General features: G+C 35.7%; 2 protein-coding genes across 3 annotated transcripts in view; one reads left to right on the plus strand and one right to left on the minus strand.

The window, feature by feature from the left end:
• Positions 1 to 27,279, plus strand: part of RYa-R (RYamide receptor) — a 688,795-nt gene that overhangs the window by 286,940 nt on the left and 374,576 nt on the right. For both annotated transcript variants that reach the window (XM_073958606.1, XM_073958607.1), the window contains exon 3: positions 8,000 to 9,658. In XM_073958606.1, the coding sequence (XP_073814707.1) occupies positions 8,703 to 9,658 (956 nt within the window). In that variant the 5' untranslated portion in view covers positions 8,000 to 8,702. The remainder of the gene's footprint in view (positions 1 to 7,999; positions 9,659 to 27,279) is intronic.
• On the minus strand, positions 16,910 to 17,518 carry LOC141388604 (ATP synthase lipid-binding protein, mitochondrial-like). Its single transcript, XM_073958610.1, has one exon. The coding sequence runs from the start codon at positions 17,454 to 17,456 to the stop codon at positions 17,040 to 17,042; it is 417 nt and encodes a 138-aa protein (XP_073814711.1). The 5' UTR covers positions 17,457 to 17,518; the 3' UTR covers positions 16,910 to 17,039.

A 27,279-nucleotide genomic window follows, 5' to 3' on the forward strand; every position in this document is an offset into this window, starting at 1 on the left:
TTATCGGCATATAGGACGGTACCTCCCGAGTTTCGATCATTTGGAGGTTTTTGTCTCATTATCCCACCGAAATGGCTATGGCAATTTGGTGTGTTGTCTTCATTGTGGGTATAAAACATTCCCACATCGGATATTCGGTATAAGTTTTTTATGTAGCCTTCATTGAACGATACCTTCCGATTTTCAATATTTTCAAGGTTTTAGTGGCATTATTCAACAGAAATGGCTATATTCGGAGGTATCACATATTTTAGCAGAGAATTGTCGGTATAAATCCATGTTTTCATTCATAAAACGATACCTACCGATTTCTTGGAGATTTTTGATGTTTTAGCCACATTATTCTACCGGAATGGCTTAAACCTGATTTCAGTATAACTTATGGTGGTGTGCATAAAAGTTGGGGCCGGTCGTTTTTACTTCTTGTTAACAGAGAGATGTTTCATTGAACACGTTATTATTTTGCACTCCTTAACATGAAAACATCTGTGATTCATAAAAAATTACTTCAAAATGCTATTGGGTTTGTCTGGGCTTTGCTGTATTCAAAAAACGTGGTCTTGATCGAGTTATTCCAAACACTGAAGTCAATGTTCATGCCATTTTTGCTGTCCCACTTACTAAATTTGTAAATCTAATCAGTAAGAATAATGTTTTCAAAAATTGGACGCAATCGCGGTATTCTGCTTCCAAAACACCCATTAATGGCAGAGGCCACAATTGCAATTGTATTGAGTACCAATACGTTTAATAATCTCTGATGTTTAGCGATTTGTTAAAACCCGTTGTTGGGGAGGTCCCCCACACCCTCCATTTTCGGTATTCTCCCACCTTATGAACCTACACACAATTTCATCCAATTCGGTCCAGCCGATTCGGAAGTTTAATTTAGGAAATCATGCCAGTCTTAAAAAACCTATATACATTTAGATAGGTTATAGATACACCGAGTTGCTGGCCCATCGCTTTAGTGACCAATGCACATTTTTTAGACGTTCTAGTTATTTAACCATTTTTGAAATTATATTTTGCCTGATTTCTCAATCGATTTTTTGGAATTTCGGTCAAGGAACATTTAACATTATTTGGGTTGTACTGTATTCCAAAATTTGGGGTTGATCGCGCTTTCCCAATTATTGAAGCCAATGTTTATAGCGTTTTTGTAGTCACGCTTACTAAAACTAAGGATATTACCTATAATTATACAATTTTAAAAAATCGGGCTGACCGCGATATTCCACTTCCACCATTCAGGATCAAGGCAGTTATTAACATAGTATTGCAATACATTTTTAAACAATACGTTCAAGAATATCCTTAATTTCACGTTTTCTTAAAAAAAATTGTAGGGGAGGTACCGTGGTCACTCCACTGACCAGTATAAAAAATAGCTAAAAACCTATTCTTAGACCTAAAAACTACATATACAAAGTTTCATCGAATTCGGTCCAGCCGTTTCGGAGGAGTTTAATTTCGAACATCATGGCAGTATCGAAGAATTTTATATATATATAGATATAGATTGTTAACAGCACTGTTGCTATCAGTTAGTCCCACCGCAGGTTCATTTTCGTCGCTAACTTACCGAAAATATTGGATAATATTAAAAGTTATGAACACTTAACATATTCCACTTACTAACGATTGTCGGTAACTTTGTCCTTAACTAGCTGCAGAATCGCACTACAGGTTCGGATATGCACCGACATAGACTCAGCTAACAATTTTTTCCAAGGGCTCTGATATCAGATTTTTTCTGAGATTTTCTGAATTTTTTTAGAAATGTGGCCGATTTCTCTAATATTTTCCTAGAAATTGGACCGATTTTCTATAAGTTTATTTTAAGAATCTCTGCACATTTTCTAACGAATCTTAAGAATCGTCATTCCGAATTCGTTCCGATTTCTAATGAATTTTCTAAGGGAATTTTTTTTTGGTTGATGTCGAACAACAAAATGACTGGTCATAAAATTCGCATATACAATTTTACAATTTTTTTAATTTAAATGCAACATAATAATTCAAGCTAGTGTTGATAGCTTCAACTTACTTCTGCACATTGTTCTACTATTGATCACAAAATGATAACAACAAGCAAAATCATTAGAAAGTTGGAAATTATAATCTTCCTAAAGCCAAACTAACCCTCAACATATAATAACAACAGGTCAACAATAAAAACAACAACATTATAATCTTCCATAAATAGTACATTAAAGGAAAATTGTCTCTGAGTGGGGTTTGTTCAGTACAGTACTACAGGTGTTGTGTCAATATCAAAGGCGTCAGCGTCAGAATTGTTTCCGATTTTTTTTCAGAAAATATGAACTTTTCTCCGAATTTTTCCAGAATTTCCTTCTGAATTCGGACTGATTTTCTTAAGAAAATCTAAATTTTTCATCGAATTTTCCAGAATTTTCTTCCGAACTCGGACCGAATTCTGTCAGAAAATCTAAATTTTTCTCCGAATTTTCCAAGAATTTACTTCCGAATACGGACCGAATTCGTCGCGAAACTCTAATATTTTTTAAGAATTTCCTTAGAAAATTCTTTCCGAATTCGGTGACCACGTCCATACAACTTTCGTACCGAATTCGGCATCAGAATCGGATATTTTTTCAGAAATTCTGTCCGAATTCTTCAAAAAGGTCTATATCAGAAAATACTTTGTACACCTTTCTCACAAAAGTGCAGTTTTAGGGCTGTTCGAGGAAAGATGTGAAATTTTCATCGATAGTAATCCATTTGACTCTGATTACAGCGATAATTATTTTTTCGTGGGCAATTCATTGCTTTCTGACATAATGACCGAAAAGCTAAAAAAAATCCTGCGGTGGCCAACATAAATGGCTGCTTGGCACGATAACTATCGAAAGGAATGACTCTCAAAATTATATGCAGTTCCAGATTGACTACGTTTGTATATTCCTTCAGGAATCCCTCCGCAAAATTACAATACTTTTTCGCTTCAATCCACTTTAAGCCCACTTCTCGAATCATGTGGCGTATATCTGTCTGTGTGGTATATATCTGTCGACAAAACTGACTTATACCGCCAAGTTTGGTTTTGTTAAAATTGTTCTCAAGGGAATTTTCTGCTGAATTACTTCAGCAGGTTAATCTTAATATGTATATTATAAATTTAAGAAAATGTCATCGTACCTTTTCTTTTCACTGTAAATAAACACGTACATTAATATTTGTTTAATAGCAATTTATATTTGTTTTTAGATATTCATGAAGAATATTCAATGGTGTTGTAGACAGACATGCTATTTAAATAATATGAAAATGCGTGCCATGAAATTCAGACACACCAATCATTCTTTAACATTGTGTTTCTAGACAGCTACCTTCTACCTTCTTCTAACGAAATCAATGAAACTTTAAAATTCATGTCCAAAAATAGGCCATAAATATTAAAATGTCGTGTTCAGGCGAAAATCATGCTTTCCAACAGAAAATTGTCTGAGAACTTTTAAACTAATGGCTCAAATGTGATGGTAATAAAGGACATAAAGAAAGTATGTATGTAATAATAACATTTTAAATATTTTTATAATATTAAGGATATTTTAAAAGTGCTTTGTTAAAGTTAATACAAAGAGATTACGAACACCTTAAAGGAGAGAACATAACATACGATTTGAATATTCATTTCTCTTTGATGTTGGATTACTGATAACCGTGAACGGTTGCAAGCCCAACCTGACATTCAGGAGGACCATTAAAATATTCAGGGGGTAAATTCCCAGAAAAAATACGGATCTGTTAGTCATTATGTAACTCATTGCAAAGTAATGAAAACAAAAATAACTACCTACTTTACTCCTTACTAAGAAATGAGCGCGGGTTCACAGAGCATGTGTGTCCGACCACAAATCCAAAGGTTGTGTGTTCAACGCTCACCGTCGACAGGCGAGTTTTTTGTTAACAAAATAAAGAAGGTTGGCGGTGCACATGTAAGAGTTTAAATAACCCTCACTGTTCGTACGCGTGGCACAGTGTGTAGTGTGTTCGGCTACAAATCAGAAGTTCATGAGATCGAGAGAAAAATAAAATAAAGATATGGAGTGTGTTGAGATTGAAAACAAAATCCACCTCAATTTTTTTAAAAACAGAACATATGTTTTTAGCTTATTTTTCATTTAACTCGGTTTTCTAGTGGTTAAAGAATAAACAGTTATCCGGAGCGATATGCTCTTGTTAAAATGATGAGTTAGTAGGGAGTTTTGTAAGTAGTTACGACTACAAAAAGTACAATAAAAAACTATTATTTGGTAATGATTTTTTTGCTGGGTTATCTTAACTTTGTGACTATTAACCTAGACTTACAGGTAGCAGTTTTTAAAAAACTATTATTTGGTAATGATTTTTTTTGCTGGGTTACCTTAACTTTGTGACTATTAACCTAGACTTACGGGTAGCAGTTTTACTTTTTGAACTTTCTGCTCTGTCCAAAGTACCATCTATTGACCAGGGATAATCTTCTTTAACGTCTTTAACGTAAGATACATTTCAAAGAAATTTTCGTCGTTTGTTATAGCTCCAATACAACTCTTCCGAATTTAGATCCAATTCGAAGATGGCCTATATTAGTGAACTCTTTCTGATACTCACTAAAGGTCAATATTTTTCACCAAAGTGCAGACTCGTTTTAATTATACCCTCCACCATAATATGGAGGGTATAATTGTATTTGTCATTCCGTTTGTAGCACATCGAAATACTCGTCGGAGACCCCATAAATTATATATATTATTGGTCAACATAAAATTCGAAGTCCGTCTGTCCTTCCGTCTCAATGTGGAAATCAAGATACAGCTCGCAATTTTTAAGATAGAGCTTTATAATTTGGTATATAAGTTTATACCACTCCTAGGATGTTTGGTATTAAAAATGGTCTATAGCGGTCAACACTTTCATATAGCCCCCATAGAAGGGTACCTCCCGACTTTCGGTATTTTGAAGGTTGTGGCCTCAATATTCTTCCGAAAAGACTGAAATTTGGTATTTAGTCCACGTTGGGGGTATAAAACTATCCACCTGAAATTTGTCTGTACAGATCCATGCCTTTATATAGCCCCCATAGAAAGGTTCCTCCCGATTTTCAGTATTTTGAAGCTTGTGGCTTCAACATCCTGCTTAAATGGCTGACAGTTGCTATTTAGCCTTCGTTGGGGTATAAAACTTTTTACCTGAAATTTGTCGGAAAAGGTCCATGCGTTCATGTAGCCCCCATAGAACTGTACCTCATGATTTTCGGTATTTTGAAGGTTATGGCCTCAATATCCAATCGAAATGACTAAAATTTGGTATTTGTTCTACGTTGGGGCTACAAAAAATAGGAATAGGTACACGTCGTCATATAGCCCACATTGAACGGTACATCTCGACTTTCTGTATTTTGAAGGTTGTGGCCTCAACACTCTACCGAAATGGCTGAAATTTGGTATTTAGTCTACGTTGGGGGTAAAAAAAAACTTTCTGCCTGAAATTCGTCGGTACAGGTCCACGTCTTCATATAACCTTCATAGAGCGGTACCTGTCGATTTTCAGTATTTTGAGGGTTGTGACATTTAGTCTACGTTGGGGGTAAAAAAACCGAAATAGATGATATTAGATATTTAGTCTTTGTTGTGGATATAACAATTCCGGCCTGAAATTCGTCGGTATAGGTCCACGTCTTCACGTAACTCTCATAGAGCCTGCCGATTGAAGGTTGTACCGAATATCCCAGCGAAATGGCTGAAATTTTATATTTAGTCTTTGTTGGGGTATAAAAGTTTCCCCCTGAGATTTATGTCTGAGGTTCATGTCTTCATACATCCTCCATCGAAGATACCTCCCAATTTTCGGTATTTTGAACGTTGAACCGTCAATATCCACCCAAAGCGGCTGAAATTTGGAATTTAGTCTTCACTGAGGGTATAAAACTGTCCTCCTGCAGTTTGTCGATATTGCTCCACCTCTTTATATAGCCCTGATGGAACGGTATATTTCAGTATTTTGAAGGTTGTGGCCTCAATATCCCACCAAAATGGCTGAAATTTTATAAAACTTTCCCCCTGAGATTTATTTGTTTCCTAAAGCCTCCATCGAAGGTACATCCTGATTATCGATATTTGGAAGGTTGAACCCTCAATATCCAACCAAAGCGGCTGAAATTTGGTATTTAGTCTTCGTTGAGGATGAAAATCGGAAGAGTGATGCGAATACGAACAATTATATTTGTTCACTAAGCCAATCCTCTTCTTCGTTTGAGTTACAAAACGTTCCTCCAAAAATTACTCGGTACAAGTCAACGTTGTAAACAGTCTCCACACCCAGCAAACCAATCGTACGACATCATAACGAAATTGGAACAAAACTCGAACGCTACGTCCGATGTCGGATCCGAAATCGTAACGATTCGTAACGAAAGTTGTATAAAGTGGTTGACATAATTGGTGTGTCTTTTTACTTACTAAATATTACTGAAACATTTTTTCCAGCAACTTTTCCTTTACACAACTGTCAAAATCTGCAACATTAGTAATAATTATTATTAATTATCACGTAAAAAGACACAGCTAATTTCGGAACGAAATGTCGGAGCGAAATCATATTGATTTCGGTCAGAATTCGGAACGAAATCGGAAGAAAATTCTTGGGAAATTCGAAAGTCGAATTTTTTCTTCCGAATTTTCGTACAGATTTCGAACAATTTCGGAATAATGTCATATGAATGTCGAAAGAAAACAGTTTCTCTGACGCCCCTTTAATTGTAATTTCAAACGTTTCTAATGATTTTCACTGTTGTTGTCATTTTGTGGTTATAGTAGAACAATGTAAACTTTGTGTGCGAATATCTTGAGTCTATCAGCACTAGCTTGAATTATTATATGTATGTTGCATTTATATTTAAAATATATAAAAATGGTATATGCGAATTTTATAACAAACCGCTTTGTTTTTCGACAACAAATTAAAATGAAACCAACCTCTTGCTGTTATATACATACAAAAGGTGGTTGTTGTGCGAAGAGAATTTGTTTCCGACATTTCGCTCCGAATTCGCACCGAAATCGGAAGAAAAACATTAATATACTCGAAAGGATATTTACATCCGACATTCTCTTCGAAACCGAAACGAAATCTGAACATATTCCGCTACGAAATATCTTATAGAAATCGGAACGAAATCTGATAGATTTTGCTTCCGAAATTCTTCAGATGTGTAGGACATCTGACATTTGGTTTGCTGGGTAGTTTCGTATTTAGTCTTCGCTGAATGATATAACATTTACAAAACAACAAAAAAAACCGACATTATAAGTCCATGCTTTGGTATAGCCCCCATAAAAGGGTAGCCTCCACATTCACATACATATTTCCAGGTTAAAGGTAGAATTAGTCATGTCATAGCCATAACCATAGGAAACCAAAATCCAATTGGTTCCTTATGGTTATGGCTATGTCATTATGTTATGTCACTACTAATCGAATACATTGACTTCCATATGTTTGGTTAAATCAGCTGATAGATATGTCCGTATGGCGTTATGGTTATGTCATGTCTAATTCTTGCTTTAAGTCTAGCCGGTATTGGCCGATTTTATGTATTTCGCGGTTTTTGTCAAATTTTCGATCCGAGATTGTCCTACTTTACTATTTGTGTTGCCGGAGAATACAAAAGCTGGCAAAGGGGAAAATTGTAAATGTATCATTAGTTAAGAGGAACAGAAGCTCCTTCAGTGAATATGGGAGGGGAGGAAACTAAATGTTCCTATTTACTTCAATAACGTTTGTGGTGGCGGGTATAAAATGTTCGGCCCTGTCGAATTAAATGCCGTTCTTACTTGTTTTCTTTTGCAATATTTGCTGTCCTCAAATTTGTGCTATCCAAGGATTAACTTCGATCTTTTTAACGGAAACGTTACTTGTTATACAACCTATATTTTCATCTCTATCCTAGTAAAGTATACTTATATCTCCTTTTATTTCTATCTACTTTTAGGTTCTTAACAAAAGATGTGAAATAGTAACTTTGATTGTGAATTACCTTACAAAGTGGTAGATATTGATCTCCAAGACTCTCCAATGTCAGCCAAGTAAAGCGAAGAACAAAGAAATAAGCAATTCCAAATTAAAAGCACTTCCTTGGTCAAGTGCAATTAAAGTGGCTGTATAGACCACAACGACAACTCAACATTACTCTGAAATCATCCCAAATTTACAACGCAGTTACCACAACAAGTGAAAAAATAAAACCAAATTCTGACAAATGCATTGAGGAAGGACGAACATAATTTTCAAAAATTTGAACTTTTGTATTTTGTGCTCAAATAGAACAAACATTCAAGAAGATTTTTAAAAGCCAATTACAACAAAATGATAAAACCACACCATCAACATTCAGTTTTAATGCCATAAACACAGAAATGTTATGAATTTGTGCGGTTAATTCTAAACGCTTTATTTTTGTGAAAATTGCAATTAAAAATGTTGTGAAGTTCATTTTTCCACCGCTAAGCAAACATTCCAGCCTTATATTGCTGTAATAAAGGTATCTGGTGGAACAAAATTTCCACTTTAATAAGCTGGCATAACAAGTGGGACGAATAATTATCCAGCAAGACCGAACGAAGCACCCGCAGTAGCAGGATAGTTGAGTCCTAATTGCACTTGAGCTGCTGTTTATATTTTATACCCACAACAAAATGGAATATTTTGTGCAGGAGTATATGGCTCGTAGTATATTGCCTCATTTAAATGTGGCCACTTTAAAGAGAAGGTATCGCAGCAGCAGCAGTAGTCCGGGTGGTCAGTATAAAACAAACAACATGACAACGACAACAACAAATTTTACTATAACCAATGTAATACGACAAAGTGAGAACGATGGTAGTGTCGTTGACAGTGGCGATAGCAACCTGTATTTCATCGAACCCCAACATCAATTACTTTTGGATGCTTTCGATACGGCTATGGAGGATGATGGTGTTCGGACACAGTCCGATATGGATTATAGTGAATATATTGGTTCAAATAATACAACATCAGCATCCTCGTCCACATCCACGTATCACCTGTTAGAATCTTTGGCCAGTGTGACAACCACAACGATTTCATCGATAACGCATCAACTGACACAGCATACAAATGAAAGCTTTCGCCTGCTGCGAGGTGACCATAATGTCAGCACATCAATGTATGCAGCTGTCAACTGCGAAGGTGAATGCCAGCCGGATATGCTTCCGAATGAGACGTGGCCACTTGATGCCTGTGGAGATGATGGCGGCGATGGTGACACTCTGTCATCTGTATATTTTATAACAGCAGTTTATCTGCTCTATATTCCGATATTTGTATTTGCCCTGCTTGGTAATGGTACTGTGTGCTATATTGTCCAGTCAACGCCACGCATGCGCACCGTAACAAACTACTTCATTGCAAATCTGGCCATGGGCGATATCCTGATGTCGCTCTTTTGTGTTCCCTCCTCGTTCATATCGACTTTTATACTGGGCTATTGGCCGTTTGGTATAGCGTTGTGTCATTTTGTAAACTATTCGCAAGCGGTATCGGTGCTGGTGAGTGCATACACCTTGGTTGCAATATCCATTGATCGTTATATTGCCATAATGTGGCCACTAAGACCGAGAATAACAAAGAGGTGAGTAGAAAATTTGAAATATTTATGTTATAAATTTTAAAATATGTATGTATGTATATTAAGCAGCATTTATCTATGTAGGAGAAAATCAAATATTGTTCAAAATCAAGTATTTACCCAGAACTTGGGTAAATATCTGGTAAATTTCTGTTTTGGGTGTTTATTTGGGTACTTAAAAATTTATTTTGAAATAAAAATTTTGTTTTTTCTGTCAGACAGAAAATCAAAAGAAAGCAGGAAAAGCGGTTGAACCTCGAAAACTAAACTTTTTATATGTAAAATCGAACTTCCGAGTTATGGCGTGATTAAGTTTCTGCTGAAGACCCTATAAGGCATCTGAAATTAGCGTCATTGTTAACTGTTGTTTTAGCTTATTTATGAGATGACATGTCTTCAGTCAAATCGAATAAGGATTATTTTCGTAGAGCATTTCGACCTTCTAACTCGCTGCCTTCAATTTCCTTTTCATCCTTTATTTTTTGAACTGATATAAAAGGACCACAATATGAGGTTTTTCAGCTTCGAAGTAGCAGCAAACATATCCATATGTATGTACATATTTGTTTGCAAGCAGTCCCAAACATAACATATGTTTGGTCCTGCAAACAAATATATGTTTGGGTGCAAACAAGTTATATGTTTGGGTGCAAACAAATACAAACCCAAAAGCCACAAAAAAAAACAAAAACAAAAAAACAAACACATGCACCCGTGGGCGCTTTCTGAGAGCAAGGGAGCGTAAATGTAAATGTGAAACACATTGAAATGTATGCTCACTTGCTCTTAGCAAAAGTTCACTGGCAATTTCTAACATGTAAACTCATTTATAAATGGTGGTGTTTTTATTGAAGGGCATATCAAGCTTTTTGTAGAAAATTAACTTATGTTGAAACTGAGGTATGGGGTATTGTTACTCGCGATCAGTTTTATTATACAATAACTTTTGACCGCATTTCGGTAAAATAAACTGTTTTAGCCCGATTCACCGATAGGTTTCTTAAAATAATAATTTGAGCGGAAGCTGTGGTCGTACTAATGTAAAAAAAATCGGAAAAAATCGTTGAAGGAAACGAGTTTCATTATGTTATTTTCCAATTAGTGGTTTTACAAGACAATGTAGAGCTTAATGCTCAAAGGAGAAGTTAAAGAGTACACTTCAGAGTTGAAGTTTCTAATGTATGATTTTTTAATATATCCACTGTATCTACCTCAAACGGATGCTGACATTTTGAAACCTGAAAAATAGGGGTTTTTGAATTTTTGCTCTAATCGGTCCGCGCAGCTGGATTCCGCTAAAAGCTTATTATTTGATTGTAGTACTCGCGATTTCGCATTTTTTAATGTATAACATGAGGGTGTAGCCCTCACAGGATCACAGTAATCTGCTCCCAAACACGAAATTTTTGTGCGTAAATTTTTCTCAAAAACCTATTTTTTTGGTTTAAAATTTACTAACGTCATTCGATTTCCGTGGAAACCCGCGTAAATTTAGTTTTTTTACGTTCTGAATCTAACAAGCCACTACGCGTAAAAATCCATCCACTAGATCGGCGGATATGATACCCCTCAGATTTCGAAAATTTGCAAAAAAAATTATTTTGAAAATATCGCATATTAAAACGCGTTTTGGATGTGTCAGTTCTACTTAAATAAATAGATCGATACGCGTGTTTAAACTGCGCGAAAACAGATATTTAAAAACTCTCGTAAATCCAGAGATATAATATATTTTTTCTAAAAATTGAGTGCGATGCTACATCCACGGTTCTTGATGGATCGCATTGAAACGGCATAGAATGATGTATTTTTAATGGTGATTATTGAAATCGGATGCGCATAAAATGTAAATGAACTTCGCGGAAATTATGACCATTTTACTGTATTTTGCACCCTAATATGCAGCAAATGCTACATGGTGGCCGCCAAATAGAATTTGGCAAACTGTACAACAAATAAAAGGGATTGATTCCCTGTGTTGGAAAAACGAAAGCGCATCATGTCATTTTCATAATTACGCGGTTTATATGCGTCTCAGATGTTGTAATATTCAATATAACATTACTTTAACGTTATGCCACAATTGGAATTCCTTGTGATTTAATATAAGGTTCTAATAATATTATCCAATAGGAAAACTATAAGCGAAAAATTTGTTACAACGGAATATCATCATTATTGCGTGAAATTTTCACGAAAATGCCGAAGAACTCAAACATTTTTTCTCCAACTTTTCCTATAAAACCATAAAAAAATAAAATTAGAATAATATTATTTTAATTTTTTCCTAATATTTTCTTCGTATTTTTGCAAATAACATGAATACTATAGCTCCAACCTTCACAACTTATGTTTCATTTTATTCCTCAAAATGTCTGGATGCTGTTATAACTTTTTTATATATTTTACGTAAGTATGAGCGCTAATGTTTCAAAAATATGTTTGTAAATACGTGAAATTATTTAACAAATTTGATTTTTCGCGAATCTATTAAGACTTTGCGATTAGTTTTTGCATCATCGCAAAGGTAACGAATTCAGTTAACGATAGTAGGATATAACAGCTAACTATATTAAGCCGCTATTTTTTTGAATTTTTTCTAATTATCATAATTAAAACGGTCATATCTTTTGCGCGCAACGATCAAAGTTAGTAACGAAAACAGATTTGGAATGCTGATTTTTTTCTTAATCTATGTACCAAAAATCATTGATGTAGTATCAAAATTTTTTTTTGTTTTTTTTTTTTTTTTTGAAATGGAAAAGACAATTTTAGAATTTTTTCCTGATATACAAAATTCCAAGGAAATACATAACACGCTTTAATAAAAGAAAAACTGAATGAAATAACTTGTAAAAGGCCGCACTTTTAAAAAGAAAAAATTATATAGAAACATCGTTGAACGCTTCTTCTTAGTTGTGAAATAAAACACATTTTCTTCAAAGTTGAAATCATCAGCGGGAAATCGGCATCTGGAATCAAATGATTATATAATGTTATAAATAGGTACATCCATATTTCAAATATACATATGATGTAATTACCAATATTAAATGCGATTTCTTCTTGTCCAATAAAATATTTCCATTCACCTTTTCGATTCAATTATAAAATGTACATTTAATTTACTAAAAAGCACAATTTCTTTAAGAACAAGTATCAGTCGGCTTTGCCGACAGAGATATACCCTCAGCCTGTGTATATTGAAACAAATTTTTTCCAAAAAACGTATGTATTTAGGGGGTTTTAAATTTAAATTTTGGACGTTTAAACCGAGAAAAATTTTGATTAGGAGATACTAAAAGGAATGGATCGACATTGACCATTATGGAAGTGGATCTCCAGCCACTACATATGGTGCCTATGGGATTTTTGCACCCTTCGGGCTGTTCAAGAAGTATGGACTTGCCCCTAAAAAAAAATTTACCATCGTAATTGAGGCAGCGAATGCAAGTTGCTTCAACAAAAATCAAAGTGATTTGATATCAGGTCTTAAAGTGAACTTATCCGAAATGTTGTGTAGGAGGTACCGGATGGAGTGGACAAATATAGTCCATATTTGAACCTGATCTATATCTGGTAGATATATTAGGATGTGTAAAGTATGGACCAATTCGGCCACTCCCTTCAAGAGTTACCGTACGGACAATTTTTCCAAACATTTTTGAACTTTTGTGGGGGAGGTACCTGAAGGAGTGGACCGATATGACTTATCTTCGGACTTAAACTCTGTTTGGATCAAATATTACTAAGGCCAAATGTTGGACCGAATCGGCAGATCCGTTCTAAAGTAATCTTGCGCTCCAACCACCTCACACGGTGTCATAGGGGTTTTTTTGCAACTTTCAGGCTATTTCTCAGGAAGTATGGACTTGCCCCTGATGAAACTTGTACCGTCGTATGGGGAGCAGTGAATAATAGTTGCTAAAACAAAAATCAAAGCGATTCGAAGGGTGGTCCTAAACTGAACTTTTCCGAAATTTTGTGTGGGAGGTACTCGAAGGAGTTTACCGATTGAGTCCATATTGGAACCTCATCTAAGTCTGGTAGAAATTTCATAATGTGCAAAGTATGGACCAAATCGGTAACTTCCTTCAAGAGTTATCGTACGCACAAATTTTCCGAACATTTTCGAACTTTTGTGGGGAAGGTACCGGAAGGAGTGGACCGATATAATCCATCTTTGAACTTGAACTAAATTTGGACAAAATATTACGAAAGCCAAATTTTGGACCGAATCGGCAGATCCGTTCGAGAGTTATCTTGCGCTCCAACCACTACACACGGTGTCATAGGGTTTTTTGTAACTTTCAGGCTATTTTCTCAGGAAGTATGGACTTGCCCCTAATGAAACTTACAGCGTCGTATAGAGGACAGCGAATACAACTTGCGTAAACAAAAATCAAAGAGATTCGAGACCAGGTCCTAAACCGAACTTTTCCGAAATTTTGTGTGGGAGGTACCCGAAGGAGTGGACCGATTGAGTCCATATTGGAAGCTGATCTAAGTTTGCTAGAAATTACACGATGTGCAAAGTATGGACCAAATCGGTTATTCCCTACAGGAGTTATCGTGCGCACAAGTTTTGCGACAATTTTTGAACATTTGTGGGGGAGGTACCTGAAGGAGTGGACCTATATGGCCCATCTTCGAACTTAAATCGAATCTGGACAAAATATTTCGATACCCAAAATTTGAACCGAATCCATTGATCCGTTCGAGAGTTATCGTGCGCACCAGCCAGCCAGACAGACAGACGGACAGACAGACAGACAGACAGACAGACGGACGGACATTGCTAGATCTACTCAAAATTGTCTGAAACGGATATCGTACAAACATACTTGGGGTCTAAAACCATTATTTCGATGAGGCACATTTTTGGTCGTATCAAAGTGTAAATACCCTCTTTAGCCTAAAGGCTGAGGGTATAAAAACACTGATTTATTCACCCACTTTACCGTCTTTACTCAAAGATGTTCTCTAGAACACTGATGAAAAAAGACCAACATAATTAATACCACTTTTTTTTCTTTTCCTCTTCGCTTGTTACGTTGGTTAACAACAACAAAGCACGAAACACACGTGTTTTACGCATACACATCACAAAACTTCTGTGTCTCCTCCCAGCAAACACAATGTCGGACGTCCGACGCGTCTGCTCAAAGTCGGAAGTTTTTTCCGACACGTCTGACCGACTTCGGTCCGAACTCTGTCCGACTAGTCTGAAGAACTTTTTCCCGTGCTGCTTTGGGAAAATTAAGTGTAAATAAGCAGAGAGAAAATAATTTTACATGTTTCGCTCGCACATTGTAAATGTGTAATTGTTGATGTGCCGACGTTGATGCAGTACGAACGAAAAATTTAGTGCGCGGGTTTTAATTTCTGTATCGGAGAACAAATTTGGTTTATTTTTGTTATGCGTGTTGATGCATGATAGTGTTTAAATGTTATTCATAGTGATGGCTTGCATACATATTTCTTTATTTTTATGAAGTTAATGAAAGTAAAGATTTTCATCGTCAAACTTCAACACTATTCCGTGGAAAGTCATATGTTTTATATTTGTATATGGTCAAAGTTAAGTTTCTTAACAATTTTATGTGTATCAACATCGTGCTGACGAATTTGTTGTTCTCCACAGTTTGTTTTTCCACCATCATCTTTTAAAGTCATAAGTCAGAAGTTCATACGATAGTTCATCTGACTTCGGACCAAATTCGGTCCGAAAGTCGGCAAACACTTTCGAATTTCATAAGATTTTACTTCCGAATTCGGACCGATATCTGTTCGAAAGTCGGTAAATAAATCAGAAATTTATACGATAGTTCATCAGAGTTCGGACCGAATTCGGTCCGAAAGTCGGCTAAAACATCCGATTTTCATCCGAATTTCGGTCAGAGATCACGTCAACCACGCCATATGACTTTCGGTCAGAGTTCGGACCGAATTCGGATCCGAAATCGGACGTTTCATGCGACTTTCGGACCGAATTCGGTCCGAATTCTGATGTTTCTTCCGATTTTGGTTTTCTGGGCTATTACACCATGCACACAGCTCTTTAGTATAAACCAGCATTCCGGAGCTGGGAGAGACCTGTTGTTACTCTCTTTGACAAAAATCCTCTCCCCCCATAAAACATAAAAAATATCTTGGTACCCAAACATATTAAATTGAGATATGATACAAAATGGTGCAAACATATACATATTTGTTTGGACACATGCAAATTATGTTTGGATCCAAATATATGTTTGTTTGCAATCAGTCCCAAACAAAATTTTTTTTTGGATCCAAACATATTTCTAACATATATTTTTCTGCGTGTAGTTTCGCAATACGTCGCGATACCGAGAGCTCTACTACAAAAAAAATATATAATATAAATTAAACAGAAAATACATCACATGTCTACACATACAATTCTTTGTCACATCTAATTTCTTTATTTCTTAATCACAATTTTAGTTGGCAAACCATCCCACGTTTTTTTTTCCTTAAAAAAACGTTAATTATATTAACGGCGTTGAATTGTCGAGCGAAACAATTTTGTTCTACTTTTGATTGAATTTTATAGAATCTTACAATGTTGATGTATTATTTTTGGCAGCCCGGTACTCCATCATGAAGCGTTGTCGGGTTGAAATCTTTTGCTTTTTAATGTGTTAAGAAACTAATCCCGTTTTTGCTCAGAATCCTGTCATTGGCCCCATAGAAGAGTGTTATAAATCAAAAATTTTTACAGGATTCGTTTTTTACTCATATTATAGAACTGGTAAAAGATTTTCATAGATTAGACCAGAAATGCGGCTTTTAGAGAATGCGTCCCACACAAAATTCGTAAAAAGTGAAGTTTAGGAGCTCCTTTCGGATCGTTTTGAAATATTTTTTCAGTAGGTTGTCCTAGCGGCCCCCTTTATAACGGCACACTTTTTTTTCCTGAGATAATGACCCGAACATAGTTTAATGTTTCAAGATCTCTATGAATCAGATTGCATACTAAAAATTTTTGAAACAAACGGCATAATTGTTCTGTTTGCTTCTTTTTTATACAGCGGCTGAGTTTATACATATCTCTGTCAGCACAACTGATTTACTTGTTTCTATATAAGTGTCCAAGTTTCTACTGATAGCTATGCTTTCCTTTTTGTCCTTTTGTTTGTAACCGATTATGTATTTTTCGATGGCCTCCAGCGTTTTGTACATGTCTTTCCATGTTTTATTTCCGTTTTAAACTTAAATAAAAGTGTTGCTTTTTATTACTCTTGGATGTTTTTTTTAAACAATAAAGATGATGGAGCTGTGTTTGTTGTTGTTGTGGTATAGATGTTATTTGTTTATAAATTTTAAGATTTAAAGTCTTCTTAGGACACAAATACACTTTTTAGAAAGCGAAGAGGGGTAAACAGGCCTTCATAAGACAGAAAAGACCCATAGCTTCAGAAATGGCGAAACCCAAGATATCGTAGGAGAACAATTGTTGTTTCAATGATGGATTTCTGGCATAACCAATGATGAGGGAACCGAATACTGTTCCGATACCGGCACCGGAACCAGCTACACCGACTGTTGCAGCACCAGCACCAATGAATTTGGCAGTTGAATCAATGTCACGTGTGACGGGGGAGGTCTGGAATGAACTGATTTGTGGCATTAAAGCAACTGGGGTTGTGTTCTGAGTGGCCAAGGTTTGGCTTTGGCTAACGACTGCGCTGCTTAATGGTCGCAAGTATTGTTTGGAGCCATTAAGGAGAGCGGTCCTGGCAACGGGGGCAATACGGGAGACTGTTGATACGAACATTTTGATTTGTTTTTTTATCTAAGTTGCTTGAAGATCAACAAGAAGTTGAAGCTAGCGCACGTAAGCTAGCACTGCTGCTGAAAGCCGCTGTACTTGATTTGCTGGCGAAATCTTTCGTGATCTTTTGTTCAATCATCCTTCTCTGTGTTTTATACTTGAGTGATTGGAGATCCAGGTGTCTGATGCTTTAGGGAGCTTCAGTTTGGTGTATTCTTTTTTAATTTGATCTTTACTGTTGCTACTAATAGTTAGTTATCGTTATCCCCATCTTCCATTCCACTTTCATTTGGTTGTGTGTATTCCCGTTAAATGATGTCCGGGTATATTTGTGGATTGGATATTGATCCACCAATAACTAAATCAAAAGTTTGGCACAATTCTTATTTCTAATTTCTTATATCAAGTAATGTTGCTAAAACTTTAAAAATACGGAAAATCAAGAGGTGCGCTTCTCTATGCTGATTAATTCTCTTCTGGAATATTTTATAACCCCATGGAAGACTAAAAAAACAAATGCCAGTTATTCGGTGGGATATTGACGTCACAACGTACAGAACTACGAAAATCGGAAGGTACCATTCTATGGGGGCTATATCGAAACGTGGACCCATACCGACGACTTTCAGTTCGAAAGGTTTTTACATCCAACGCAGACTATATACCAAATTTCAGCCATTTCGGTGGGTTGTTGTGGCCAAAACCTAAAAAAACTGAAAACAGGAAGTACCGTTCTATGGAGACTATATGAAGGCGTTTATCTATACCAACAAATTTCTGGAGGATTGTTTTATACCACCAACGAAGACTAAATTTTAGACATATCGCTTGAATATTGGGGGCTACAATCTTCAAAACACAGAAAATTGTGAGGTACCGTATGGGGCCTATACGAGCCAAATGACACAACCTTCAAATTACCGAAAATCGGGAGGTACCGTTCTATGGGGCTATATGAGGGCGTGGACGTATGTCGACAAATTTCATATAGAATGTTTTATACCCCAACTATAGACCAAATACCAAATTTCAGCCATTTCGGTGAAATATTGAGGCCAGAACCTTCGAAGGTACCTTTCTATGGGGGCTATATGAAGGCGTATACCTATACCGATAAAGTTCTGGGGGACAGTTTTGCACCCGCAACGAAGATTAACAACCAAATTTTAGCCATTTCCGTGTGATAATGAGGGTAAAACCTTCAAAATACCGAAAATCGCTTGGTACCGTTCTATGGGGGCTGTATCAAAACGTGGACCGATATAGCCCATTTGCAATACCAAACATCCTAGGAGAAATAGAAAGTTCTATACCAAATTACAAAGCTATATATTAAAAATTGCGAGCGGTATCTTGACTTCAACAGACGGACGGACGGAGAGACGGACATAGTTATATCGACTTAGAATTTTACACTGATCAAGAATATATATACTTTTTAGGGTCTCCGATGTATATTTCGATGTGTTACAAACGGAATGACAAATTTAATTGCACCCTCCATATTATGGTGGAGGGTATAACAAGTAAAAAAGTACCAGTCGGCTTTGCCGAATTTTAACTTTTATCTACGGACAGATCGAATGTATTTAGGGTCTTTCCATAATTTTTGGACATTTGAGTTTGCCGACAAATGTGTGGATTAGGATTAAAGTTCAAAAGTGTTGCGGAGGAGGTACGTAGAGGAATGGACCGACTTGGTCTATTGTAGAAGTAGATATTATTTTGGGTGTCATATCGTTTCGACAGATATCGCGCCCACTAGTCATTTCAGTGGGTCATCATATAACTTTTGGACCAGTATGCCAGAAAGCGTGGACTTGTCCACGGATAACGAAGGCCAAATTTTGGACCAAATCGGTTGATCAGTTCGAGAGGTATCGTGCTCTCCAGCCATTATATATGGTGCCATAGCGGTTTTTTACACTTTTCGGGCTGGTTCAAGAAGTATGGACTTTCCTCTGAAAAAACTTTTACCGTCGTAATTGTGCAGCGAATGCACGTTGCTTCAACAAAAAAAAGTGATTCGAGAGCAGGTTTTAAAATGAACTTATCCGAAATTTTGTGGGAGGTACCCAAAAGAGTGCCCAAATATAGTCCATATTGAAACCTCATCTAAGTCTAGTAGAAATTTCACGATGTGCAAAGTATGGACCAAATCGATCACTCCCATCAAGAACTTTTGTGGGGGAGGTGCCTGAAGGAGTGGACGGATATGGCTTATCTTCGAACTTAAACTAAGTTTGGACAAAATTCGAGAGTTATCGTGCGCACAAGTCAGCCACGCAGACAGACGGACGGACATTGCTAAGTCGACTCCAAATTTTCTGAAACAGATTTCGTCCAAACATACTTGGGGTCTAAAACCATTATTTCCATGAGGCACATTTTGCCCGTATGAAAGTGTATACGTGCATAAATACTGAGGGTATAACAAAAGACTTTAGAGGGATGCCGCCTTAAAAATCCGATATCGATTTTCTAAAATTACCCTAGGGTGTACCCATCATCTATGGGTACATGAATTTGACTGGATGTTATTAAATTAAATCTTGTTTCAAATTAAATCATTGCACATCTCTGTTTGGCCGATCAAATCTAAGGCAATGGCCAGCCAGTTTGTCATTTCTTAGTTTGATCAGTGCTGGATTGTCAAATAGTTATTTGTTATTTTATGTAATATCTACGGATGACTTTCCATGTACGTCTTAATATGTTTCACTGTGTGGGCACTGAGAGGTCTTTTTTCGTTAAAGTCTCCTGCCAGCATCATTTTATCGAGGTTTGGAGTTTTGCGAATAGTTGCATATATTTGCTCATAGAATTTGTCTTTTGCTATGTCCACCTCTGTTATAAGACTTCCGTAGATGTTTTCTAATTTTGAATACCACTCTGCTTTCAGTTCTTTTGTCTTCTCCACCACAATAATTTAATAACAATTGTTCCACAAACATCCCAGTCGGGTCACGAAGACTAATATCAATGAGTGCATCCCAATTCATATTAGCTCAATGATATGGGACCTACTGTTTATCGCCGAGTCCGACACCACTTGCAGAGAAGTTTTACAAGGCTGAAATACTCAGGAAATGTCGCCTACATTACTGAGGGATATTCTTCACCATACAGCACAGTATTTTTCCGCACCGTCGCTCATACCTAGAGGCCGAAATTGTTTGATTTGGGCCTCTAAGCTAGTTAGCCTCGACGTTTCTCGTTTAGAATGTTAGAAATCTGGTTGGGATTATAATTTTCTCTTATAGCTGTTTCTCATCCTTCAGCTCTTGAATTTTTCTGGCTTATCGACGTACTCATTTTCTTTTATATCCCCGAAATAAAGAAGTTCAACGGTGTCAAATCACATGATCTTAGCGGGAATCGACATCGCCACCACGTTGTCGCGCAAAAGAGGCACAATCCTGTTAAAACCACATATCCATATCTTCCAATTCGGGCAATTAAAAGTTCATCATCTTACGATAGCGAAAACGCCTGACCGGCCTCATTACGAAAAAATATATGATAATGCAGCCAGCCCATAAACCATCCCAAGCACTCTGCCCTTTGTGGTTATATTTGTTTTTCGACAATCCGTGTTTGAAAATTGTCCGTCCGACAACTTTCAAAAAATTTAGTTTGATATCTTTTAACCAACCCGTAGAAAAAATATAAAGGAAATTTGACCTTAACGATTGTGACCTTGAAAATGAGGTTTGGTGGAATTTGTGTGTTCAGAATCAGATTTTAAGACAAGAGCTACAACTTTGCCTCCGAGAGCAAATTAAAATTTTTAGCGGTTTAAAATATATGAGCCTGACAAAATTATCCCTTTTGACCGCGAAAGTCGAAGTGATGGGGAAAAACGCCGGGACACGTGTCTTCTTATTTTTGGTCTTCTATAATGCTGCGGAGAATGTGGTTTGTTCGTGATTTTTTTTTTAATTTTGTTCGTGTCACACAGTGCATTAGAATAAAATATATTGTTTCTTTAAGGAATTTCATATAAATATTAATTAAAAAATAACTGACAAAGCTAGGATATTGAAATTTTGGGAAGTGTTGCACTACATAACAGATATAAACATATATTCTTTTTTAAAAAAAGAAATGCGGATTGTTTTCAAAGGATTGTTTAGTATTCAATTTTTCAAGGACATTAAGTCCTTGTTATCCTTGAATGCAATATATGAAAATTATTATATAAAGCCAAAATTCTCCTCTTTAATATTACACCAACACCAGAATCATACGATGAAAACAAGTATTTAAAATATTGAAATATGTTGTCCTTTGAAATTTGAATGTCCTTTTAAAGGTCAGCCGTAAAAAATTAGAAAGGAAATTTGACCTTAACGATTGTGACATTGAGGATGAGGTTTGGTGGATTTTGTGTGGTCAGAATCAGCTTTTAAGACAAGAGCTACAACTTTGCCTTCGAGAGAACATTAAAATTTTTAGGGGTTTAAAAGATATGGGCCTCACAAAATTATCCCTTTTGACCGCGAAATTGGAAGTGATGGAGAAGAACGCCGGGTCACGTGTCTTCTTATTTTTGGTCTTATATAATGTTGCGGAGAATATGGTTTGTTCGTATTTTTTTTTGAACTTTGTTCGTGTCGCACAGTGATATAGAATAAAATTTTCAGTTTTCTTTCATGTAAACATTTATTAAAAAATAACTGGCAAAGCTAAGATATTGAAATTTCTGAAAGTTTTGCACTACATGGGGTTCATATTCAACATAGACACTTTAAATTCAAACACCCATTACATGCCATTTAAAATCAGCATCAACAAAACATAAAAGTTAGTTTTAAAAATGTATATATTTTCCTCACATATCTACAAATAAAAATCCCTTTAAATAAATGTGTGAACCAAAATATTCAAAAATATTTTCAACACTTTCTTCATGTCTTTATTTTTTAATATTTTTGGCTTTAACTAAATTATTGCAATTTAATTGCCTGTAAAACTTTTAAACGGCTTTTGCCAACTTGTACAAAAACACAAAACTTAAATGGTAAAACTTTTGTTCACAACAAGAGATTTGGGGGGAAAGTTCAAGTGCCACCCGTGCCCATCAATTATTTCAACAACCCACGCAGATAGTTTCACAGCAGGTTGTTCATTTTCGCTGTTGAGTGTTTGACACCGATACAGATGAAAAACTTGTCAAGCAGTTCAATGAAACAAAAAAAAAAAAAAAACAAATGAATGATGAACGGCAAAAATTGAATCGAGGGAGACCTCTCAACAGATTTAATTAAAGCAAACAAGGTAACGTAGGAAAGAAAGGATAGCGGAAGAAGAAAAAGAACAGCTCAACCAATGAATGACCATTTATTAACAAGATGTGAATTAAATTGCTTCCTTAGTATAGAATGTGGAAGTTGAACGAAGAATCGTTTTGAAATCGTGGGATTTTCATAACAACGTCGTTATATTGTCTGTGCGAATTGTTTTGTCTTTTTTTGCCTACCAATATGTACTGAGTTCTAGATTGCTGTTGAAGGCGTATGTATTCCTTTCTAATTGCGGTGCACTTTTCCTGTTATTTTATTCATGGTATGGCATCTTTCTTCAAATAGATGGCCAAATACATTATGCAGCTGCACATCTTTCGTTTTTAATGAAATCACTACAATTCAATTGAGTAGGTGTAAATACGGAAAGGTCGTAACCAGGTGGGTGTCTTAAGTGCGGGATCGAAGGAAGCATGGATGCAGATTTCTAGCAGTTACTCAGTATATGAATCTTTTATGAATGTTAAATGCTAAACTAACATAAAACTACATGGTAGCAATGAGGAATAAACCTATGTTCGTTCGTGAAGAATGTCACATGGCCTTTGATATTATAGATAGGTCTTCAGTTTATGATATTTTTTTATTTGGTCATATTTGATGCAAACGAAATACACTTTTATTAAATTTCTAAAACTAGTTTTACTAATAGAAATGCAACTTTCAGACAGATCCCATCAAATATGAATATGAGAAATAGTCCGTTCAAATTAGAGAAGTAAACAATTATCAATCAATATATCCTCAGTGAAAATAAAAAAAGCAGCAGAAAGGATCAAAATCGGTCGGGTCTGACTATATCCCAGCAAAATTTGAAGGAAGGTGTTCCATGCGATGACGTGATTTCATGTCATCTTTTGCATTGGTTCAAACGATGTCGTGAAAGATCCGATCTTTTCATCAGCATTTGAACCCATGGAAAGGAAGTCGTGAAAGATCCGATCTTTTCATCAGCATTTGAACTCATGCAAAGGAAGTCGTGAAAGATCCGATCTTTTCATCAGCATTTGAACACATTCCTTCGATCCAATAGAGATGAATTTTGTGTTTTTATTTATACACATTTTTCTAAATATATAAGATTAATTATTTACAATATGCTTGATGTTTTCGGAGACTCGAAATCACAGCCAACGTTGTTAAACCCAGCAAAATTTTACGGAAGGGGTTCTTTGCGATGACGTGATTTCATGTCATCTTTTGCATTGGTTCAAAGGAAGTCGTGGAAGATCCGATCTTTTCATTAGGATTTGAACCAATGCAAAGGAAGTCGTGAAAGATCCGATCTTTTCATCAGCATTTGTACCCATTCCATCGATCCAATAGAGATGATGTTTGTGTTTTTATTTACACACCTGTTTATTTTCATTTTGGTATGTTCCAGTACTACATTTTTACTATTTTTTCCGATAACATAAAGGAAAAATTGTTATCGTAGTAAAAATAATTAGATTCTTGCAGTTTCTGGAACAGACCAAAGTTGTTAGAACTGTCGTCGTGATGTTGTCTTACATTTCCTGCATATCAAACAACTAAAACTTCTAAGCAATTGGTATTATATGAAGTCCCAACCATCGAGCTAAAAATAGAATCGGACTGCACACATTGCTATTTTAAAAGTTCCCTTGTCTGTTCTAAATCTGACATAGAATGAAATCAATCAAATCTCGCTTCTTGGAATTTGAAAAAAAGTCCGAAAGGAAAAGGAACAAGAATCTGAAAATAAAGAAGAAACTACTTTTGGAAAGAAACAATTAAAAATAAATTAATTAAGCATAAATGGTATTTTCCATAAAAAGTCTCTCCTCCCCGTTCGTTACATTTTGTTCTTAGAGATCCCTAAAGCAAGCCGGGTTGTAGATCCCTACATATTTCCGTTATAAAATAACAAAATTATAAAATAAAAGTAATTTACAAAATAAAAATACTTAAAGGAGTGCATTTGGAGTCCATGTCGAAATCTGAACTGGTGATGGGAAGATAATTGAAAAAACCTTTTGTAAGATGAAAGAATATCAGTTGCGGAGAACGGAGGAAGTAATCTTTTGCGTTGCAGCGGTGGTGATTACATTGCAATTTTGGATGTAAACTTTTGAAAAACTAAACTGATAAATTAATTGTAGTTATTTCATGAATTCGTTTGAATTAATAAAGAGTTTTGTTTTTCATGAAAACCATATTTCAACTAGCGGACCCGGCGAACTTCGTCTCGCTATTTCCAATTTTTCCGATTTTTCCAATTTTCCGACTTTTCCAGAGAGATTTTCCAAAATTTTCTTCCGTAAAGACCTTCTCCTCGAAAATACGAATAACTGACAAAAAATTTTACAGAAATCGGCCTAGCCGTTCTCATTTTATGAATTACTATACATTTTTTACACCATTTTTATATATATAGATACAGCATTTCCATTTTCCAAACAATATGAAAATTTCATGCCAAGGGGTTGGTGAAAATGAAATGCCAAAGCATTGGTTAAAATGACATGTCAAAGCATGGGTGAAAATGACGTGTCAAAGCATTGGTGAAAATGACATGTCAAATCATTGGTGGAAATGACATGCCAAAGCATTGGTGGAAATGACATGTCAACGCATTGGTTAAAATGACATGCTTAGGATCCAGAAAAGAACGTCATCTTTTGGGGTCCACGCTCATATAAAATTCATCGATGTAGATGCTAAAAAGATGACATGCTAGATCACTTGCACCCATGATTGAATGACATCTTTGGCATCGAACATTTTGCTGGGTATGATACCCCACACCACTGTGAATATGTAAGAAATCGTCTGCTACACACGAATAGATCGTAAGTCCATTTTTAGAAATTTTTCAGGAGGAAAAAAATACATTATACAGTTTTCTGTATTAAAGATTTTAGTATGGTGGTAAAAGCAGTATTCGTCGTTTATTTTTTCTGCTTCAATGCCTGTATTTTGTTTGATCAAATTCTATAGCGTTTGGGAAATCTTTGGACTTTTTTCGTTAGTTGTGCCAAAACGAATCTGGTTTGTCGTGATAGCTGACGCTCCTCAGTTGCGATGTTCTCCAAGGACCGCTTTCACCTGATCGTTGTTTATGGAATCTGCGATTGTAATCTGACAGGTTTAAATTTTTTTCCATCGCAATGCACTTATATTCGCGGACCAAAATGGTGCCTGTCGTAGTCCTTCGCATGGACGAGTCCAGAAAAAAGATACAAATACAAACATGTGTACACTGAGGTGGCAGTCACTGGCAGGAACACGGATGTTGTGTGTTTCAGGGTCAATCCGGTACGAGAAAATCCGCTGCCGTAGTATTTCTCTCAAACGTACAAGTTCAGGGAAGGTCTATATCGGTCAACACCATCGGGTGACACCTTCACAGAAGTTCAAATCTTGGCTTAACTACAGTTTAAGATCTGTTCGAGGATTGTTTTTAAATTTGCGTTGAAGTTGGTCCACGTAGTTCTGACTACAACAATATAATTTGATCAAATATTCTAATGGCGCACGCAGAGAAAAAAATATGTTTGATCCAACAATATTCCAAGAGCAAAATATGTATTGTTAACATATTGTTGGATTCCTCATGTAGTATTGTAAATCCAAAAATAGTTTGTGTCAACTGAACAATATTTCTCTCTTTTCTTCGAAAATTTGTTTCTCTTCTCTCGCTATTCGATGCCGTGTTGAAAAAACAATTTTGGTGAGTTGTGGTGTGTTTGTATGACATGCTGCCTTTACCTTTGTTTTTGTGTGTATGTACTTGTGAGACTCTTGTTTTTATTTGTTTCTGTTTTGTTTCATTCTTCTTTCCTTTTCATGTTTGTTATGGTGTTTAATTATTCCTTATGTTGTGGTGGGTTCATGTGCTTTTTGTTTGTCTTTGTTGTCAGCCAATGCAGCAAACCATGTATTGTGTTCATCAATGATTGCAATATTATACGCGACATTTATATCCAAGTTGTGCGAAAAGTGTATATGAGAAGTATATGCACTCAAATCAAAAATTTCTGGGCTGGTTTTCTGCATTGACAATACTTTTTGTAAACAAAATTAGATTATGATAGTTCCTACAATCGGTATTGTTAACGATTTTAACAATATTGCGGAAATTCGAAAGTTGTTTTTGTTTTCTATGTTTGGAACAAAAGATGGTATTTTTGGATTTGGATTACAATGTTTGAACAAAACAAATACATTTTTGGAACCAAAACATATATTTTTGTTCCAACAAAAGCGAAAAATATTTTTTCTCTGCGTGCGGTTGTGGAGATATCGCACATTGAAATAGTCGAATTCTACAAAAACCATATGCAAAGATATACTCATAAATTTTTTAATATATACACGCAGAAAAATATTTGTTAGATATATGTTTGGATCCAAACAACTATTTGTTTGGGACTGATTGCAAACAAATATATGTTTGGATCCAAACATAATTTGTTTGTATCCAAACAAATATATGTTTGCAACATTTTGTAACATATCTTAATTTAATATGTTTGGGTACCAACATATTTTTTTTA

This window comes from Musca autumnalis, unplaced genomic scaffold (assembly GCF_047663935.1).
Source record: "Musca autumnalis isolate F117 unplaced genomic scaffold, ASM4766393v1 scaffold_1, whole genome shotgun sequence".
In the NCBI taxonomy this organism is placed as follows: domain Eukaryota; kingdom Metazoa; phylum Arthropoda; class Insecta; order Diptera; family Muscidae; genus Musca; species Musca autumnalis.

Bases quoted from the DNA above. Each gene is read 5' to 3' on its own strand.
- LOC141388604 (XM_073958610.1), bottom strand. From the start codon at position 17,456: ATGTTCGTATCAACAGTCTCCCGTATTGCCCCCGTTGCCAGGACCGCT.